General features: G+C 41.7%; 1 protein-coding gene across 3 annotated transcripts in view; it reads right to left on the bottom strand.

Annotated features, from left to right (window-relative positions):
- sorbs3 (sorbin and SH3 domain containing 3) overlaps positions 1 to 21,997 on the bottom strand; it is a 93,860-nt gene that overhangs the window by 42,883 nt on the left and 28,980 nt on the right. The window contains exons 1-9 of one of the 3 annotated variants that reach the window (XM_062960848.1): positions 20,946 to 21,377; positions 20,420 to 20,677; positions 16,469 to 16,595; positions 14,245 to 14,477; positions 10,828 to 10,891; positions 8,035 to 8,073; positions 7,087 to 7,174; positions 3,371 to 3,461; positions 1,011 to 1,070 (exon numbers count right to left, since the gene is read on the bottom strand). In XM_062960848.1, coding sequence (XP_062816918.1) covers positions 1,011 to 1,070; positions 3,371 to 3,461; positions 7,087 to 7,174; positions 8,035 to 8,073; positions 10,828 to 10,891; positions 14,245 to 14,477; positions 16,469 to 16,595; positions 20,420 to 20,677; positions 20,946 to 20,963 — 978 coding nt within the window. In that variant the 5' untranslated portion in view covers positions 20,964 to 21,377. Of the gene's footprint in view, positions 1 to 1,010; positions 1,071 to 3,370; positions 3,462 to 7,086; positions 7,175 to 8,034; positions 8,074 to 10,827; positions 10,892 to 14,244; positions 14,478 to 16,468; positions 16,596 to 20,419; positions 20,678 to 20,945; positions 21,378 to 21,997 lie in introns of those variants that run through there. The other 2 variants (XM_062960850.1, XM_062960849.1) reach the window with 2 other exon arrangements.

The raw sequence follows: 21,997 nt of genomic DNA, 5'->3' as shown, positions 1-21,997 counted from the left end.
ATGTTGTGTATCAAATAATAATAATTTTCTTCTTCATCGTTGTCCTCTTCCTCTAATTCTTTCTCTCCTTCTTCTTCTGTCATTTGAGGTTAATACCATGGTCCTAACTTTATGACGGAGCCCCGGTAGCGAAGTGTGTTAAAGCACTGAGCTGCTGAACGTGCAGACCGAAAGGTCCCAGGTTCAAATCCTGGGAGCGGAATGAGTGCCAGCTGTTAGCCCCAGCTCCTGCCAACCTAGCAGTTTGAACACATGCAAATGTGAGTAGATTAATAGGTACCGCTCCGGCGGGAAGGTAAGGGCGCTCCATGCAGTCATGCCGGCCACATGACCTTGGAGGTGTCTACGGACAACGCCGGCTCTTCGGCTTAGAAATGGAGATGAGCACCAACCCTCAGAGTCAGACATGACTGGACTTAACGTCAGGGCAAAACCTTTACCTTTACCTTACCATGGTACTAACTTTATGACTTTATGGCCAACCTCTGCCGGATGTTGACCATAGGATTACACTGGAGGACGCAGATATTCCTAAAGAGAACCTTTTAAATCCAATCCACAAAATGCAGAGGGGCGACCGTGCCCACGCTCCTGCCTTTAGCACAAAAGCACCTTTGTGGCCCAACTATTTGCAGACCGCAGCATCGCTCTGGCCCTGAATCCGGGCCCTTTCTAAGCACAGCCTGCATTTCTTGGCAGGAAAGCCACAGCGTGGGGGACATCGTTCAAGGCGGAGGAGGAGGAGGGAGAGGAAATAACAAAGAGCCCTGCTCCATGGAAGCCAGTAAACACAGCTGCGCTCCATCCGTCTTGGGAGAGCCCCGCTGGGAGGGACTCGAACCCGGCACCCCATCCCCTCCCTGCCTATTCTATTACTCTTCTTGCTGGAGGGGTCTTTCCAGCCATTACCTCCATGGAGGTTTATAGCATATGCTTGGCTGTGATCCAGTCCCAGCTTCATGGCCACAGGTTAAGAGCATGCGTGTCCTTTGGCACGGGCAAATACTCACCTCAATGGGCGGGGAGGCCGGCCGGGGACGGGATGGGGATGCCTCGGGGAGCTTCTTTGGCTGCAAAAAATAATAAACGGAAAATAAAAACTCGGCAGTATTAGGCGGCTGTTAAGAAATCTGACTTTCTACCTTCCATTCGAATCAGGATAGGGGATTTCCCACTCCTGGAAGTAATTCTCCATATGGCGTTGCCTCCATTGTTCAGTATTTGTTGCTTTCGGTGTCAGCACAATGAGCCGAAGTAAACAATTGCTTAGATCCCACCGATGGCCGGAAGTGTTGCAGTTCTGGCACTTGACTGCACGTCTATTAACAAAATCTGGGACTACAGTACAGTCATCCTTCCACATTTGCAGTTTTGAGTTTTCGGATTTGATGGTTCACAGACTTGGCTTAAAATGTTTTCTCCAACAGTCTCTATGTCTACCAAGTTATGTTGGAAGACCTAGAGATTTTTTAAAGGCAGAACACCTCTCTAAGGGTGTATTTACACTGCAGAATTAATGTAGTTCGATACCACTTTATCTGTCATGGCACAATGTTATGGAATCCTGGGACATGCACGATGAAAGACCTTCTTACAGCAACACCAGAGGCATTCCAAATGGCCAGTTTCTGCTCAAAGGAAATTTAGTATAATGCCAAGTTTTAAATTTTGTTTGTGGTTTTCTATACATTATAACTGTATTCTCAATTCGCTTCTGACACAATAAATAAATAAATGTTCACAGGGCTTCTGGGCCCGTAACCACAGCATATACAGTAGAGTCTCACTTATCCAACATAAACGGGCCGGCAGAACGTTGGATAAGCGAATATGTTGGATAATAAGAAGATATAAAGGAGAAGCCTGTTAAACAGCAAATTAGGTTGTGATTTTACAAATTAAGCACCAAAACATCATGTTATACAACACATTTGACAGAAAAAGATGTTCAATATGCAGTCATGCTATGTAGTAATTACTGTATTTACGAATTTAGCACCAAAATATCACAATGTATTGAACACATTGACTACAAAAATGTGTTGGATAATCCAGAATGTTGGATAAGCAAGTGTTGGATAAGTAAGACTTTACTGTACTTACTATATGCTGGCCTAAGTTTTCCTGTGCGACTATGTAATACTCTTGAGCCAGAAGTCCTTCACTTCAATAGGTTTTGCAATTATCGGTGGTTTTGCGTATTCACATGAAATCTAGGCCCCCTTCCACACAGCTACATAAAATCCCACATTATCTGCTTTGAACTGGATATAGACACGGAGAACTGGGAAGCCCTAGCCCTTGAGCGCTCTAGCTGGAGGTCAGCTGTGACCAGCAGTGTTGTGGAATGTGAAGAGGCACAAATGGAGGGCGAAAGGGAGAAACGTGCCAAGAGGAAGGCACGTCAAGCCAACCCTGACCAGGACTGCCTTCAGTCTGGAAACCGATGTCAATAATAGGTCTTCATGATCACCTACATATGCATCGCCAAGACACTACATGTTGTGACTCAGCCACAGCATAGCCAGAGTGAGGATGAAGAAGGGGATTCTGGGTTTCAGATACAAGAGCCAGATGAGTCAGACGATGGGATGCAGGATGAATTTCAGGATGATGGCATAGGAATGAGAATACAGGCTGATTCAGAGGCTCAAGAAATGCAGTTTGAGCAGAATGAACTGTTGACCCCACAAGCCATAGGTAACAGCCAGAATGACATCCCCATGGGAATTAATGAGCAAGAGATGTCTCAAGCCCCGGTTCAGTGCGAGATAATGAGGACCTTGAATTATCTAGGGCAGACCGGTTGTTATGGAAGGGAGTTCAGCCTCGTAGGAGTGTGAGATTGGCAGAGAAGAGAGAGGCTTCCACAGGAAAGAGGAATGCATTTCTGGGGTGCTTTTAAAAGTGTGTGCTTGCCGATAGATTTTTGTCAAAGCAAATCCTTGCTTCATCTATGTGGTTGTTCTTGCTTCATGCTTAAGAAAAGATTATTGTTCCTGGATCTTTGAAACCTTTGGGCCTTGGTTCTTTGGGATTTATTGGTTACTGTTTTGGCTTATGGACTTGTGGATTATTATGGCTCATGGACTAATGGATTTTATTGACTTTTTTATTGCCTGCTTTGATTTATATCTGCTTTTGCTCAATTAAACTACAAAAGACTTTCTCCTGTGTCTGACTGAGTGTCTATAGCAAGGTGAACTATTCTGAGGTGCGACACTACACTTGGAAGGCCATCCTACTTGGACAACAAGGGATCGCCTAAGTACCGTAAGTAAATATATGGCAAACGTGGAGGGCTGACTGTATTTATTATCAGTTCAAATCAACAACTATTATGCACCCAAAGCCAGGAAGAGCTGCTTACTGATGTGGAATCATTCAGGATGGATGATTTCCCAGGTTCATAGTCAAAGATACTCTTGGGCTCGACAACATCATTTGGTTCCCAAGGTCTCCTGCAAGGGAAGAGAAAGAGCTGTGAGGTCTGTCATGGATCACTTTTTGCCTCCTTCCAATGCTCCTCAACCTTGAAGATGGTTTTCGGTGTAGGAAGGACCCATGCTGTGCATTGGCTTCTTCTGTCCTATCCATGCCATTGCCTCATTTTCCCTATACCTGCGTCTTTTTTTAGATCACAGCAACATCAGTCAGTCTGTGCTTGTATTGTGAAATGGCCAAAGTTCAAACCACCACACAAGGAAACTTCTCAACCATTTGTCATCATCCAAGACTCAACAGGTTTCGATGCTTGCAGCTAAGAGAGGGATCAAATGATAGGTCCACCTGAGGGAACCATAAGCGAGAAAATAATAAACTTTTGCATATATTCCATCTTGTCTGTTTGCATCAGCTGAAGGCCCCTCCCCCAGAAACATGCTATGCTAGAGATATATATACACACAATATAATTTACAATAATATATAATAATATAACATATTGTATATACATATAATATTCAAAATATTATATTTTAATATGATATACTAATAATACAATATAATAATATTAATTATATATTATATTTTACATGTAATATTACTAATAATACTAATAATCATAAAACTGCCAGCAAAACATGAGGAAAGGAATGAGGAAGTACAGCCACTAGTGGATGGTGAAGCAACAGCTCCCCTTGTGGCCGGAATCGTGAAGCTGGAAAAAATGTTAAATGCCTCTGTGTCTGTCTATAGCATTTTATGCCGTGCACTGACTTTTATAACTGTTTATTGATGTTATGTTTTTATTGATGCGACATTGTTTTATTGCCGATCTTGTTTTATTGTTTTATTGCTGTTACTGTATTGTTGTCGGGCATGGCCCCATGTAAGCCGCTCCGAGTCCCTCCGGGGAGATGGGGCGGGATATAAAAATAAAGTTATTATATTATTATTATTATTGTCTGTTGGCATTGAATGTTTGCCATATATGTGTTCATTGTAATCCGCCCTGAGTCCCCTTCGGGGTGAGAAGGGCGGAATATAAATAAATAATAAATAATAATACAATATATTGCTATAGTACAATATAGTAATTTAATGCCAGTATTGTGCTATGCTAATAATATAATATTGTATGTAAATTTAATTTGTAAGCTGCTCTGAGTCCACTTCGGGGTGAGAAGGGCAGAATATAAATGAAATAAATGAATAAATAAATAATAAATATATAGCTTTGCCCTTGCATATATCATATTAGCATTTTTATATAGACAATGTAAACATTTTGCATGAACCAAAGTAGTACATGTAACAAAGGACCTGTGCCCCTCTGAGCTAGAAGAGAAGCTAGCTCAGAGTAAACAAGTTGGGTCACAGATACCACCTTTGCCAAGACAGGTGAGGAGGTGAAGAAGACCATCAGCAATTGGTCAATTTTAGATAAGCCAAGGTATATAATCTTTGTTAACTGCGCCACGCTTTGCAGTGGCCATTTGCACGAGTACAGACTTTTGTGTGTGTACGGCTGTTTGCCTTATCATAGCTCTAATGAAAATAAATACTTTGTTTTTGTACTGTCTCATGAGACTGGATTTTTCTGCCTGATTGCCTCCTGAGCCAGAACCTTTTGAGATAATTGCATTACACACCCACCCACTCACACTGTGCAAACACAACACAATTATTAATTGTCACAGTCCCATTATGAAGCCATAGCATTCACCACTTCAGACAGGACAGTTACAATTCTAGAAAATTCTAGGTCCTCAGCAAACTACAGATCCCAGGATGCAATGTAGGGTGTTGCCATGGAAACTAAGGAGGAATAATAGCACTGTAATTGTGCAGTACGAATAGCTTTCAATTGATATGTCCCACAGCACCTCCTAGTGTCACAGCTGAGAACTAGAAGGGATATGGGTTTTGTCAGCGGAAGCGTGCTGGGCCCATAACCAAATTGTCAAGAGTAATTGCAGTGCAGCAGTAGTTGGATGGAATCAGTGGAACGCAGAACGAAGAGACATCAGAGACATTGGTAAAACTATATACAAAGTTTTACTGTAAGCAGTAATAATAATAATAATAATAATAATAATAATAATAATAATAATAATAATATTTATACCCCGCCACCATCTCCCCAACGGGGACTCGGGGCGGCTTACATGGGGCCATGCCCAGGACAATACAATATAACAAAATATAAAACAACACATCATAACACAATTAAACAATACAATAGATAATAATATACATAATACAGCACAAAATCAGAAAAGCAATAAAAACCAGGGCGGGCCACATGAACACTAAGTTAAAACTCGGGGTGAGAAAGAAATAAGAATAAAAACCACAGGGAACAGGGTCATAAGATAGTGGTACAGTCTAGAGCAGGGGTCCCCAAACTAAGGCCCGGGGGCCGGATGCGGCCCTCCAAGGTCATTTACCTGGCCCCCGCCCTTAGTTTTATAATATAATATTTTATATCATTTTAAATAATATAATATATTGTGTATACATATAATATTGATAATAATATAATGTTATACAATATAATACTAATAATAATACTATAATAATATTAATTCTATATTACATATAATATTACAGTATAGTGGTATAGTTCAATAAAGTAATATATAATGTTAATATTCTACTATGCTAATAATATAATATATTGTATGTACAGCTGCTCTGAGTCCCATTTGGGGTGAGAAGGGCGGGATATAAATGTAATAAATAAATGTAGTAAGTGAATAAATAAATAATTTTAGACTTAGGCTTGCCCAAAGTCTGAAATGACTTGAAGGCACACAACAACAACAATCCTAATTAACTTGACTATCTCATTTGCCAGAAGAAGGCCCACATTTCCCATTGAAATCCTGATAGGTTTATGTTGGTTAAAATTGTTTTCATTTTTAAATATTGTATTTTTCTTTCATTGTTGTTGTTGTTTTGCACTACAAATAAGACATGTGCAGTGTGCGTAGGAATTTGTTCGGTTTTTTTTCCAAATGATAATTCGGCCCCTCAACAGTCTGAAGGATTGTGGACCGGCGCTCTGCTTTAAAAGTTTGAGGACCCCTGGTCTAGAGGATAGATATTGGAGGGGAACAACAAAAAAGAGGTATATGACAGTTACTCTCCAAAAGCACAACGGAAGAGCCATGTTTTTAAGTCTTTCTTGAAGGCTAGTAATAATCAAGACAAACAGATTTGCAGACAAACACAGGACTTGACTCTACTCTACTCAGAACTGAACTAAACTGATGTAATCAGTAAAGCATACACACTTGTCTCTGGACACTCCCCAGTTCCAGCCACACATCAAGGTCAACACAGCTTTTCAGCAATTAACTCTTTACAGACCATAGTACACTCTGGATGATGCAATCAGTATGCAATACAGACAAGACACAAATTGCATTTAAACAATACCGATACACAAATCCCACATTAACAGGTTTGAGTGTTATGGGCAAAAATGGCTCTCCAGGTGTTTTGGACTACAACTCCTACCATTCCTAATAGCCTCAGGCCCTTTCCTTTCCCCCCTCAGCCGCTTATGCTTCTTGTAAGCTGAGCATTTGCAGCAACTAAGCCAGGGAGGCTCTTCCATTTTCCTCATGTTCTACTTACCAATCCATGCCATTATGTTGGCCATAGGAACTGCCTGATGTCAGGGTTGGCGACTGGCTATTTTTCAAGAATCTTGGGTGCATGGGATCTGGAAAAGATCAAATTGTTACTGTTAAAGGTAAAACAACACTCCACTTGCTTCACTGCTGACAGAAAGTAAGTAAGTAAGTAAAACTTTATTTATATACAGTAGAGTCTCACTTATCCAACATAAACGGGCCAGCAGAACGTTGGATAAGCGAATATGTTGGATAATAAGGAGGGATCAAGGAAAAGTCTATTAAACATCAAATTAGGTTATGATCTTACAAATTCAGCACCAAAACATCATGTTATACAACAAATTTGGCAGAAAAGGTAGTTCAATACGCAGTAATGCTATATAGTAATTACTGTATTTACAAATTAAGCACCAAAATATAATGATGCATTGAAAACATTGACTACAAAAATGCGTTGGATAATCCAGAACGTTGGATAAGTGAATGTTGGATAAGTGAGACTCTACTGTACCTCCCTCTCCCCCCGAAGGGACTCAGGGTGGTTTACAAGCATAAAAACAGCAACATACATTACAAGCAACACAATACACACATTATTAAACAAAATTAAAGACCTATACAACTCATAAAACCGTGAAGAAACAATTATAGTTTATCTGCAAAACAAGCTCATAAAATACTGTAGGGCTGAAATTTCCTTGTTTGTATAAAAACGAACAAAATGACAAACCATGGTTTGTCACTAAAAAGAATGAAATTAAACATCTAATCTTCCTTCTTTTCTATGGGGGATTTAATACTAGATTTGATTGTAAATGCAGGCAAAACGTCAGGAGAGAATGCTGCTGGAATATGGCCATACAGCCCGAAAAACTCACAGCAACCCAGTATGCCCACAACACTTGGCACGTTAGATGTGCATTTAGAAGCAGAAACCAATGCGTACCTTTGGCTTTGTAGGAGAAGTCCCAGTCCACTTCTGGTTCTGGAAGAAAATTGAGATGTTCAGGGCAGGAAGTTTCTCCAATTTGAAGGCATGGGCAAACTTTGGCCCTCCAGGTGTTTTGGACTCCAACTCCCACAATTCCTAACAGCCGGTAGGCTGTTAGGAATTGTGGGAGTTGGAGTCCAAAACACCTGGAGGGCCAAAGTTTGCCTATGCCTGTATTAGACTAATATATAAATGGGTTCACTCCTAGAAGGTGGTTTTAGCTTCCTTATTGTTGTGTTTCCCAATTGCACTTGTGCTTGGACTGGTGCTTATTTATTCATTTCAAGACGTTGCTCTAATATTTTATTAGGCAACATTTCTGATACAAAGTTCAAACTTACTACTAAAGATAATACAGTGACCAAGTAAGTATTCAGGTTCTCCAAAACTCTTAATCCGTCTACTAAATAAGGGTGTAACTGAGGAGACGGGAAATATTTAGGGAAATTTGCTATTTCCAATGAAATTCTCCATCAGCTTCCAGATTTCTAGTATTCAGAAACATTGAAATCATCCCCGGACCCTGCAATTTGCTGTTTTTGTATTCAATAAGGCGGCTTGATCTATTGCTTTTGTTTGGGCACCAAAGATATATTTGAGTCTTCTCTGTAGAGAGAACAAGCAGGGAATAAATAATAACAATAACAACAACAACAACAGTCCAAGCACTATATCCACAGGATATACCGTATATACTAAAGTATAAGCACCTAATTTTACCACAAAAAAACTGGGAAAACATTGACTCCAGTATAAGCCGAGAATGGTAAATTTCAGAAATAAAAATAGATACCTATAAAATTACATTAATTGAGGCATCATTAGGTTAAATGTTTTTGAATATTTACATAAAGGTCAAATTTAAGATAAGACTGTCCAACTCTAATCAAATCATGATTCTCATCTTCTTCAATGTAAATGTGCTTATGTATCTATTTAATAATAACTGAGTAAAATAATACATGTAATAATAATAATGATAAATACAGGAAAGTAATACAAGTAATAATAAATAGAGTAAAATAATAAATGCAGTAATAACAATAATAATAAGTATTACAGTAGAGTCTCACTTATCCAACGTTCTGGATTATCCAACACATTTTTGTAGTCAATGTTTTCAATACATCGTGATATTTTGGTGCTAAATTCGTAAATACAGTAATTATTACGTAGCATTACTGCGTATTGAACTACTTTTTCTGTCAAATTTGTTGTATAACATGATGTTTTGGTGCTTAATTTGTAAAATCATAACCTAATTTGATGTTTAATAGGCTTTTCCTTAATCCCTCCTTATTATCCAACATATTCGCTTATCCAACATTCTGCCGGCCCATTTATGTTGGATAAGTGAGACTCTACTGTAATAATAATAATAATAATAATAATAATAATAATAGAGTAAAATAAAAGCAATAGTAGCAACACTAATAGAGAAAAATAATAAATATAATAATACCAATAATAATAGAGAAAAATAATAATTGTACCATATATTCTCGAGCATAAGCTGACCCAAATATAAGCCAACAAGGACCCTCACCCGAGTATAAGCCGAAGGGCTTTTTCAGTCTTTAAAAAAAGGGATGAAAAACTAGGCTTATACTCGAGTATATACAGTATGTTCCTGTACTTACTGTACAAACAGGAAACCATGCGTAACAGTAACCCCTATTGAAATCGATACTTATTATAATAATAAATAATAATAAAACTTTATTTATATACCGCCCTATCTCCCGGATGGGACTCAGGGCGGTTTCCAATCATAAAAACAACACATACATTACATAGCAGCATAATAACACATTATTAAACAAGGTAAAACAATATAATTACTATATATACTCGAGTATAAGCCTAGTTTTTCAGCCCTTTTTTTAAGACTGAAAAAGCCCCCTCAGCTTATACTCGGGTGAGGGTCCTGGTTGGCTTATATTTGGGTCAGCTTATACTCCAGAATATATGGTACATTTATTATTTTTCTCTATTATTATTGGTATTATTACATTTATTATTTTTCTCTATTATTGTTGCTACTATTACATTTGTTTTACTCTATTTTTATTATTATTATTAATACATTTATTATTTCACTCTGATATTATTATTATATTTATTATTTTACTTTATTACTACATGTATTATTTTCCTGTATTATTTATTATTATTATTATCACTACATGTATTATTTTACTCTATTATTATTAAAAGGATACATAAGCACATTTACATTGAAGAAGATGAGAATAATGATTTAACCAGAGTTGGACAGTTTTATGTAAATATTCAAAAATATTTAACCTGCTGATGCCTCAGTTAATGCAATTTTATTAGTATCTATTTTTTATTTCTGAAATTTACCACTCTCAGCTTATACTGGAGTCAATGTTTTCCCAGGTTTTTTTGTGGTAAAATTAGGTGCCTCAGCTTATATTCGGGTCGGCTTATACTCGAGTATATATGGTATATAGCAATAAATAACATGCCTAAATATTATGCCTAGCTCTTTTTGGTGACCAGAATTGTACTCCCTCCTGGGCACTAAAAAAGTGTTTCAGAAGTCCCAAAACCAGATGCAAATCAACAGCACAAAAAAGGGAATGCAGTACAGTTGTAACCACTAGAGGATGCTCAATAACTGTAAGGAAATGTCCCCAAGAGTATATAATTTCAAGAATTGTTGCTTGCTCCAGGTTCCAGAGCCAGATACAAGTACGATGCTCAAACTGAACAGAGCCATACCGTGCAATTTGCTGTGGATCTGCTGAAACATGCTGCGATACCAGTCCCGGGGGCTATCCACGCTCTGCAATGAGAAAAATCAGACATGCAAAGTCACTAGAGAGGAGGGAGGGAATCAAAGGAATAAGAGTGCTGGGCAGGGAAGAATGTCATGCCCAAGTAGTCACCGCCCTGGGTTGCTGTGAGCTTTTTAGGCTGTATGGCCATCTTCTAGTAGCAGATGTTTTGTCTGCATCTGTGGCAAGCATCCTCGGAGGTTTGTTCAGAGGTTTGATGGAGGCAAGGCAAGTGGAGAGTGTATATACATACATACATATAATAAAATAAATAATAATAAAACTTTATTTATACCCCGCCACCATCTCCCCAACGGGGACTCGGGGCGGCTCACATGGGGCCATGCCCAAGACAATACAATAGACAAAATATAAAAACAACATATCAGAATGCAATTAAACAATGCAACAATAACACTACACAATACAGAACAAAAAAGCAGAACGTAGCATAACATAACAAGGGCGGGCCGCATGGACACAAGGTTAAAAACTCGGGGTAAGAAGAGATAAGAATAAAACCATGGGGAACAGGGTCTACAGAATACATGTTGGGGAGAGAAACACAGGAGGTATATACAATTACTCTCCGAAAGCACACCGGAAGAGCCATGTTTTTAAAACTTTCCTAAAGGCTAAAAGAGTGGGGGCTAGCCTGATCTCAATGGGCAGTGAGTTCCACAAACGGGGGGCCACAGCAGAAAAGGCCCTCTCCCTTGTTCCCACAAGGCGGGCCTGTGATAAAGGCAGTGGAGACAGGAGGGCCTCCCCAGATGAACGAAGGGCTCGGGCAGGTTTATAGTAGGAGATGCGGTCACGAAGGTAGGCGGGTCCCAAACCGTTTAGGGCTTTATAAATGATGGTCTGCACCTTGAATTGGGACCGGAAAATGAACGGCAGCCAGTGGAGCTCCTTAAACAAGGGAGTAGATCTCTCCCTGAAACTCGCTCCCGTTATTAATCTGGCCGCCGAGCGTTGGACTAGTTGTAATTTCCGGGCCGTCTTCAAGGGAAGCCCCACGTAGAGTGCATTACAGTAGTCCAGTCTAGAGGTAACTAAGGCGTGCACCACTGTGGTCAAGTCAGACTTCACGAGGTATGGTCGCAGTTGGCGCACAAGTTTGAGTTGTGCAAAAGCCCTCCCGGCCACCGCCGACACCTGAGCCTCAAGCGTCAACGCTGAATCCAGGAGGACCCCCAAACTGCGGACCTGTGATTTCAGGGGGAGTGCAACCCCGTCCAGCACAGGTTGCCACCCAATACCCCGATCCGACGCACGATTGACCAGGAGGGCCTCTGTCTTGTCAGGATTGATCCTCAGCTTGTTCCTCCTCATCCAGTCCGCCACAGCGGCCAGGCACTGGTTCAGCATCCGAGGGGCTTCCTTGGAGTCAGATGGGAACGAGTAGTGGATTTGCGTGTCATCTGCGTAGAGATGGCAACGCCCTCCAAAACTCCGGATGACCTCTCCCAGCGGTTTCATGTAGATGTTGAAAAGCATGGGGGAAAGAATAGACCCTTGCGGGACCCCACAGGTCAAAGGCCAGGGGTCCGAGCAGGTGTCCCCCAGCTTCACCATCTGGGAACGGCCCTCCAGGAAGGACCGGAGCCACTGCAAAACAGTGCCACCAAGCCCCATCCCAGACAGCCGTCCCAGAAGGATACCATGGTCGATGGTATCGAAAGCCGCTGAGATGTCCAGGAGAACCAGCAGGGTCACACTCCCCCTGTCCAGTTCCCTGCGGAGGTCATCCACCAAGGCGACCAAAGCCGTCTCGGTACTGTGCCCAGGCCTGAAGCCAGACTGCGAGCGGTCCAGAAAATCAGTGTCATCGAGGAACCCCTGGAGCTGCGTGGCAACCACCCGCTCCAGAACCTTGCCCAAAAATGGGAGGTTGGAAATTGGTCTGTAGTTGTTACATACGGATGGGTCTAACGAGGACTTTTTAAGTAGCGGTTTTACTACCGCCTGCTTAAAGCAGGATGGAACTGACCCCTGGCACAAAGAGGCATTAATTATAGTCACAAACCAATCTAACAGCCCCTCTTTGGCCAGCTTAACCAGCCAAGAGGGACAAGGATCCAGAGCGCAAGTGGTCGCCCTCACAGACCCAAGAATCCCCTCCATATACAGACATACACACACATGAGGGTTATCCAGAAAGTAGATTACGTTTTGGAATTTAAAATGAATAAAGTATAGGAGAAAACATTTACCATATGCAGTTGAAAGCCACACCCAAACACCACTTCTCAACATAAGTTGCCATTCAAATCTAGACACTTATCATAGCGATGAATGAGCTTGGCAACTCCTTCCCCACAAAACTCTGCCGCAATGTTGGAAATGTGGTGGCAATGTGACAAAGCAAAGACTTATTGGAAGACCATTCATGACCTTTCCCAAAAAATCCTCAAAATAAAAATACCTATGAAACCAGAAACCTTTTTATTAGGTATGACAAACCAGAAGTGGAATACAAATTCAGATAAACTCTTTTTGTATATCACATCAGCTGCTAGAATTGTATACGCAAGATCATGGAGATAAAAGGAAACACCGGATAAAGAAGACTGGCTAGAGAAGATGATAGACATTATGAACATGGACTTATTAACTACGTTAATATCTAAATCTCAAGAAAAGATTACTAAAATGACAGATTGGACCCTCTTCAAAGACTGGTTAAAAGAAAACAAAATAAAGTTTCTAATCTGAAAAAAGGAAAAAGGCACTAAAGACCATTCACGAGATCAAGAAAGAGACTATAATAAGATAGACTGATGAACTTTGAAACGTTCCTCTTTATTAGAGGAAAAATCAAAGATTCCATTACCAAGAGGAAAGGAAGTAACAATAATCCTTCTTTTCCTTTTTTTTTCTTCCCACTCATTTCCTTTTTTTATTTTAAACTTGCTTTTTTCCCTACTTTCCGAAATGTCCTCACACTTTGTATGTAAAAGTAAATCTTTCTTTTATTCCTAATAAAAAACTATTAAGTAAAAAGGGGGCGGGGAAGAAATTCCTGGGGAAGGTTTCCCTCTGGTTTAAAGACAAATCACATTTTTATTCATGATTTTTTCCACTTTTGAAGAGATCTTGACCAACTAACCTGAGTGGATGTGGAGAATGGACTGCATATGCATTATAAAAATACTTGGTGGCCTGTGGCCACAAAAGAGCTGCAGTAAAGAAAAGATTAAGGACCTTGCTTTATGCGTTTCTCATTCATAAAAAATTATCCATAGCTGAATGGATGGCCCAAGAGACTCCCACCTCTTATTTACTTGGCTACAGGTTGTATACAGAAGAGACGAGAAGGCAAGCCAAACAGCAGGAACCTCTGAATTCAAGGACTCACCGATCGGGAAGCAATGGGCATCCCAGTCTCATCCACCGGCCCGATGCCATCATACTTCAACCACCGTTTTTCCTTCCTCTGACCATCTTTTGTCCAAGTAGCTGACCATCCCGGCTGTGACGTGCCATTGACAGCAGGACCCACCGATGAACTAGGCAGGCGAGAGGCAGGTGCAGCATGAGACGGCAATGATCTGAGTTCTTTAGCAGGCCACGTTGGGTACCAATTATTTCCTGCAAAAATAGAGAAGGAGTGCTTTAGTGGTGGATCTCTGTCTGGAAGGAAATTGGACAAGACGGCCCTTGTGATCTCTTCTAACCCTAGGGGCTTAAGAGGTATCTCCAGGTTCTCTAATGTGACTCTATCGTAACTTTCATAGAATCGTGCTGGAAGATCTTGCAAAGTTTTAGGCCCCTTCTATACAAAATGTAGTGCACACTCATATAATCCAGTTCAAAGCAGATAATGTGGATGATCTGCTTTGATAATATGACATTAGAAGGGGTCTTAGAGAGATGATGTTTTTCTTGATGTGGGGAAATGAAGCTGAAAGGATGGGTTTTACAGTTACAAAAGTCTTACTATACTCTATCTTTTGTAAATAATAATAATATCAACCATTATTAGTTGCCCTCTCCCCGCCTTTGGAAAAACTTTATAGGTACTGCTGCCTTAAGAAAACTCCTGGTATCCATCTCGGCATATTCTTTTTGGATTTTTTGGGGTTTTGTTTTCCTTATTGCCATCTGGCAGGCATTACAGGGTGACAAAGACAAGGACAAACAGACGAGAGGTGGCTTTTATCCTAGAGCTGTGGCTATGTTGAACTCCATAGTTTCGCATTGATTTGGCATTGGGGGTTGTGTGATGGTGGTTAGTGTGGGGAGGGATGGGTGAGTTGTTTTGTGGTGTGTGCTGGGGAAGGCATGTAATTTTCTTGTGCAATGGCATTGAACAGCCTTGCAGCTTCAAAACCTGGCTCTTTCCTGCCTGGGGGAACCCTTTGTTGGGAGGTGTTAGCTGGCCCTGATTGTTTCCTGCCGGGAATTCCCCTGTTTTCTGAGTGTTATTCTTTATTTACTGTCATGACTTAATAGAGTTTTTAATACTGATAGCCAGATTTTGTTCATTTTCATGGTTCCTCCTTTCTGTTGAAATTGTCCACATGACTGTGGATTTCAATGGCTTCTCTGTGGCGTCTGATATGGTAGTTGTTGGAGTGGTCCAGGATTTCTGAGTTCTCAAATAATATGCTGTGTCCAGGCAGGAAGCATCCAGGCTTTGAATCTGTAAGGCCATTCAATGCTAATCAAGGTGGCCAATTGCAATATTAACACCTGCCTCCAAAAGACAAGAGTTCTTTCTCCCACCCTGAGCATTATTCCAGATATATAAACCCCACTTCCCAAGTTTCCAACAGACCTCACAACCTCTAAGGATGCCTGCCATAGATGTGGGCGGGATTGGGCTGTGGTGCAGCTGGTTAATAGCCAGCTGCAATAAATCACTACTGACCGAGAGGTCATGAGTTTGAAGCCAGCCCGGGTCGGAGTGAGCTCCCGACCATTAATCTAGCTTGCTGTTGACCTATGCAGCCCGAAAGACAGTTGCATATGTCAAGTAGGAAATTTAGGTACTGCTTTATGCGGGGAGGCTAATTTAACTAATTTACAAGACCATAAAAACCTTCTAGTAGCGTGGGGAAGAATGAGGAAGTACTCCATCAAGGACTCGGTGTCAGAAAGTGGATGGTGAATCAAGCATACCCTCATGAAGCTGGAAGCTGGAATGTTAAATTGCCTCTGTGTCTGTCTATATATGTCCTATGTCTAATGGCATTATGTGTGCATTGTGATTTCCCCTGAGTCCCGTTTGGGGTGAGAAGGGCGGAATATAAATATTGTAAATAAAATAATAAATGACGTCAGGAGAGAATGCTTCTGGAACATGGCCATGCAGCCTGGAAAACTCACAGCAACCCAGTGATTCCAGCCATGAAAGCCTTTGACAACAAGTATTCTATTCTATTCTATTCTATTTACTTTTTAAAAAACCCTGGTGATACCTTCTCCCTGTTGAGCCTGAAAGCCTGAGTCCAGTTCTCATCGGCCGTCAAGGCTCAAGTAAACAGACAACAGGAAGATAAAGAGGCAAAGGCGACAAGGTGTCCCGCTCTTCATGCCAAAGGGAGTCTATTATCTCTTCCATTCTTGGCTGCAATTACCTGGGTTATTCCACTGGTTCGTTTTCTGATGCTGTGGATGGGATATCCCGTTGTACACCGTGTGCGGCACCGTGTCACGGAATTCAAAGTTCAGGGTATTTGAACCACAGTTGCGGATGACGGGTACCTTTAAGGAATGGACACAACAACAGAGATCAGGAATTTACTTTTTTGGAAATACAGCTCTGCAATTTTTCCAGCCAACGTGATCACAGGCAATGATGGTCAGGAACATTCTGCTAGCTGTAGCTCTTTTCCAAACAATTTAATGTATATACTCAAAGATAAGTCAGTTTTACAGCCCTTTTTTGAGCTTAAAAAGTCTCCCTTGGTTTATAATGGGGTCAAGCCGGGTAGCCAAACTTGAAGGCCATTGCTTGCAATATATATTTCTCTCTCTTCTTCCCCTCCCTTTTCAGTGTGTTTTCTTTTCCAAAGCCTCCCAGCTGATTTATGATCACTTTATCTCAATTACATGAGACACACACATATATATCCATTAATCTTATAAAAACCTCTTCCCCTGAAATACAGTAGAGTCTCGCTTATCCAACGTAAACGGGCCGGCAGAACGTTGGATAAGCGAATATGTTGGATAACAAGGAGAGATTAAGGAAAAGCCTATTAAACATTAAATTAGGTTATGATTTTACAAATTAAGCACCAAAACATCATGTTATACAACAAATTTGACAGAAAAAGTAGTTCAATACACAGTAATGCTATGTAGTAATTACAGTATTTACGAATTTAGCACCAAAATATCATGATATATTGAAAACATTGACTACAAAAATGCATTGGATAATCCAGAACATTGGATAAGCGAGTGTTGGATAAATGAGACTCTACTGTATTTGTTAATCTCTCCTACAGATATATAATAAGCATTTCCCCCTGCAAATCTTTGCAATCCCTATGTACCTGTATATCTGTATCTGTCTATATACATTAATTTTATATATGAATTTCCCCCTCATATTTGCAAGTATTTGCAAATCCTATATACATATAGATATCCAGAGATTTCCATGTACCTGTATATCTGTATCTATATGTAAACATTATTTTTATATATGAATTTCCCCCTCACATGTTTGCGAGTCTTGGCAAATCCTATATAGATATCGATAAATATATAGAGGTGCCCATATATCTGTATATATCTCTCTGTGTGTATGTATATGTATATAAATAAAATAATAATAATAATTTTAATTTTATATATCAGTTTTCCCCTCACATGTTTGCAAGTCTTTGCAAATCCTATATAGATATAATTATCTATATATAGAGATGTCTAGATAGATAGGTATGAATATAGATATATAGGGCTTGCGAATATTACAGGGGGAAATGCACACACAAATATATATAGACATGTCTAGATAGATGTTAATATAGATATATAGGGCTTGCAAATATTGTAGGGGAAATGCATGCACACACACACATATAGAGAGAGATGTCTAGGTAGATATAAACATATATATATATAATATATATATATATATATGGCTTGCAAATATTGCAGGAGGGAAATGCACATATATAGAAAGAGGATTTGCACACGTTTCAGGGGGATGCATATGTGAAATTAGTATATATAATTATAGATCTACATCTAGCCCTGTATTGTTTATATAGACATTGAATGTTTGCTTGTTACTATGTTGGAAGTCGGCCTGAGTCCCCATGGGGAGACAGGGCGGGATACAAATGAAACATTATTATTATTATTATTATTATTATTATTATTATTATTATTATTATGCTATTGTTGATACCATATTGTTTTTGTTGACCCTACGTTTCCACTTACAGAACTAATTTACTGTTTTTCTGTGAAATACAGTAAATATTCAAAAACATTTAACCTACTGATGCCTCAGTTAATGTCATTTTATTGGTATCTATTTTTATTTTGAAATGTACCAGTAGCTGCTGCAATTTCCACCCTTGGCTTATACTCGAGTCAATAAGTTTATGGTAAAATTAGGAGCCTTGGCTTATATTTGGGCCGGCTTATATTCGAGTATATACAGTACTTTTCCAAAAAATAAAGAAACTCTCAGCAAGTTACACAAACAATCCCATCAAACAGGAAAAAATGACTCAATGGCTGCAGAGCGTCAACTGATGAAAAGGGGAAAAAACTAATAACAGTGAAAGGAAAGGAATGGAACAAATCAGCTGGAAAAGAAAATAGAGGAAAAGATGCATGGATTTAAAAGGGAGCAGAGAAAACTGGTTATCTGGAGAGGCCGTTTCCTGTTCACATGCTCTGATTCAGGCTGAGAAATTTGCACGAGCAAAACAAAAAGAGAGCAATGGAACAGAGCGTGATCCAGAGGCACAAAACAATTGCAATTTTTTGTTATAGGTTTAGATTGGTGAGTATGGATTGCAGACTATGGGCAAAGTTGGGTCCTGCAGGTGTTTTGGAGTCCAACTCCCACCATTCCTAACAGCCTCAGGCCCTTTCCTTTTCTCCCTCAGCCGCTTAAGCGGCTGAGGGAGAAAAGGAAGGGGCCTGAGGCTGTTAGGAATGGTGGGAGTTGGAGTCCAAAACACCTGCAGGACCCAACTTTGCCCATGTCTTATCCACATAGTTTGATACTTTTAACTGCAGTTTGGTGAAGCACCAGCACATCTCCCAGGATTCCATAGCATGGAGTCATTACATTACTGCATTACAGTAGAGTCCCGCTTATCCGATTTCCGCTAATCCGACACACCGTATTATCCGATGCCCTGATACCCTCCTTCCCTCGCCACGTCGGGTCCTGGTGCTGCTGGGACCTGGCCTGGTGAGTGAACGAGTGAGTGAGAAACGGAGGTGGGCAAGTGAAGAAAGGCAGCAAAGGCCCTCACTCACTCGCTCGCTCACTCACTCACTCACCTAGCCGGGTCCTAGTGCTGCCAGGACCTGGCCGAGTGAGTGAGCGAGGGATGGAGGGCGGGTGAGAGAAGAAGGGTGGCAAAGACCCTCTCTCCCTCGCTCACCCGCTCACTCACTCACCCGGCCGGGTCCTGGTACTGCTGGGACCCAGCCGAGTGAGTAAGCGAGGGATGGAGGGTGGGTGAGAGAAGGAGGGTGGCAAAGGCCCTCCCTCATTCACTCACTCACTCACTTGGCCAGGTCCTAGTACTGCTGGAACCCGGTCGAATGAGTAAGCGAGGGACGGAGGGCGGGTGAGAAAAGGAGGGCAGCAAAGTCCCTCCCTCCCTCGCTCACTCACTTGCTCACTCGCCCAGCCGGGTCTTGGTATTGCTGGGACCCAGATGAGTGAGTAAGCAAGGAATGGATGGCGGGTGAGCAAAGGAGGGTGGCAAAGGGTCTCCTTCGCTCCCTCACTCACTCACTCGCCCGGCCGGGTCCTAGTGCTGCCAGGACCCAGCCAAGTGAGTGAGCGAGGGATGGAGGGCAGGCAAGTAAAGGAGGGTGGCAAAGGCTCTCCTTCGCTCCCTCCCTCACTCACTCGCCCAGTCGGGTCCTAGTACTGCCGGGACCTGGCTGAGTGAGGGAGGGAGGGCGGGTGAGAGAAGGAGGACGGCAAAGGCCCTATCTTCCTCGTTCACTCGCTCACTCACTCACTCGCCCGGCCGGGTCCTGGTGCTGCCAGGACCCAGCCAAGTGAGTGAGTGAGGGATGGAGGGTGGGTGAGAGAAGGAGGGCATCAAAGACCCTACATCCCTCACTCACTCACTTGCCCAGCCCAGTCCTGGTGCTGCTGGGACCTGGCCAAGTGAGTGAGCGAGGGACGGAGGGCAGGCGAGCGAGCACCCACCCTGTTATCCAACAGTTTTGCTTATCCAACATTCTGCCCACCAGTTTATGTCGGATAAGCGAGACTCTACTGTACTTTTGCAATGTAGATGTACCCTTGGAAATCAATTAATGGGGACACGTGAAACATTTGCGCTGACGTGCCGCTCCCTCAAACTCACTCTGCGACGCGAAGGGGCTTGAGTCCCCTGCGGAGTCGATGTAGCCTGAGGAGATCTCAGGCTGGAGCTGTTGGCAAACGGCGAGGTTTTCTGGAGGTGCGAAGGGATGAAGTCATCCAGACTGAGTCCCAGGTTGGCTTCTGGGGCCCCAGCCCGAGAGCGAAGCGGCGGAGAGGTGAGGCTGGGCATCTCTGCTGTGACGGAGGAGACAGGGCCTCCAGGACCAGGACAAGGATGACGCTCCCAACAGGATGCACCCTGGGTGGGTGAGAAAAGGAGAAGGTGGCTTTAGCGAACGAAGGAAGGAATCCTGGTATCAGCTTATACAGTAAACACAGAGATGATGCAAGGTGCAACATAGGAAATCGCTGCATAAAGTCCACCATATCACCCAGGACTACGGTTTTACAAAAACCATCCAGACCCTCCTAGAAAACCACAGCTTCTATGTGGAGTTCTAGGGCAGGAAAAGTAGATGGAGGAGGCAAAAGAATGGTCTAGCTTAAGACAGTATATTTGCACCAACCTTGTTTAACATCTTCATGAACGATCAGCCACAACCATCACTCACAAAGAGCTTTATAAACGCTGATGATCTTGGCCTAACAACACAAGCAAAAGACTTTGAAACCATTGAAAACCAACTCACTAATGCTCTGAAAGATCTCTCCAGCTACTACAAAGTGAATCACCTGAAGCCTGACCCTGCCAAGACACAAGTGTGTGCTTTCTATCTATGTAATCGTGAAGTCAACAGGAAACTGTTGGCAAGGCCAAGAGCTTGAACATTGTTTCCTAAATATCTCGGCATCACCTTAGATCAAACACTAACGTTTAGGAAACACTGTGAGAACACCAAGCACAAAGTAGCTGCACCTAATATCATCCTGCAGAAACTTACTAATAGTGCATGGGGTGCAGACCTAAAATGAATAAGAACATCAGCCCATGCCTTGTCCTACTCAACTGCCCCATCTGACATAAATCTGCCCATGTGAAGCACATAAATATAGCACTGAATGAGACAAGTAGAATAATCACAGGATGTCTTAAACCTAGGGCCGGGCTGTGGCACAGGCTAGTGAGCAGCCTGCTGCAATAAATCACTCTGACCATGAAGTCATGAGTTTGAGACCAGCCCGTGGAGGGGTGAGCACCCGTCAATTAAAAAAATAAAAATAGCCCCTGCTCGTTGCTGACCTAGCAACCCGAAAGATCTATCAAGTAGGAAATAAGTTACCACTTATAAAGTGGGGAGGCAGAATCGAACATCCCCTCAGGAGAAGGCTAAATTGTCTCTGCGTCTGTCTCTGTCTCGGTTCTATGTGTATATGGGCATTGAATGTTTGCCCTATGTGTGTATAATGTGATCTGCCCTGAGTCCCCTTCGGGGTGAGAAGAGCAGAATATAAATACTGTAAATAAATAAATTAATTAAACCTACACCTGTTGATAAACTCTATAAGCTAGATGGCATTGCCTCCCCCCCCCCCCCAAATGTGTGACAGGAAGTTACTTACAATCTGGAATCCTATTGTTCTTACCGAAATGAACAATGTCTGGCCAAAGTATACTGTA

Source organism: Anolis carolinensis, unplaced genomic scaffold (genome assembly GCF_035594765.1).
Source record: "Anolis carolinensis isolate JA03-04 unplaced genomic scaffold, rAnoCar3.1.pri scaffold_8, whole genome shotgun sequence".
NCBI classification, from domain to species: domain Eukaryota; kingdom Metazoa; phylum Chordata; class Lepidosauria; order Squamata; family Dactyloidae; genus Anolis; species Anolis carolinensis.
This window is presented reverse-complemented; position numbering and strand designations above follow the sequence as displayed.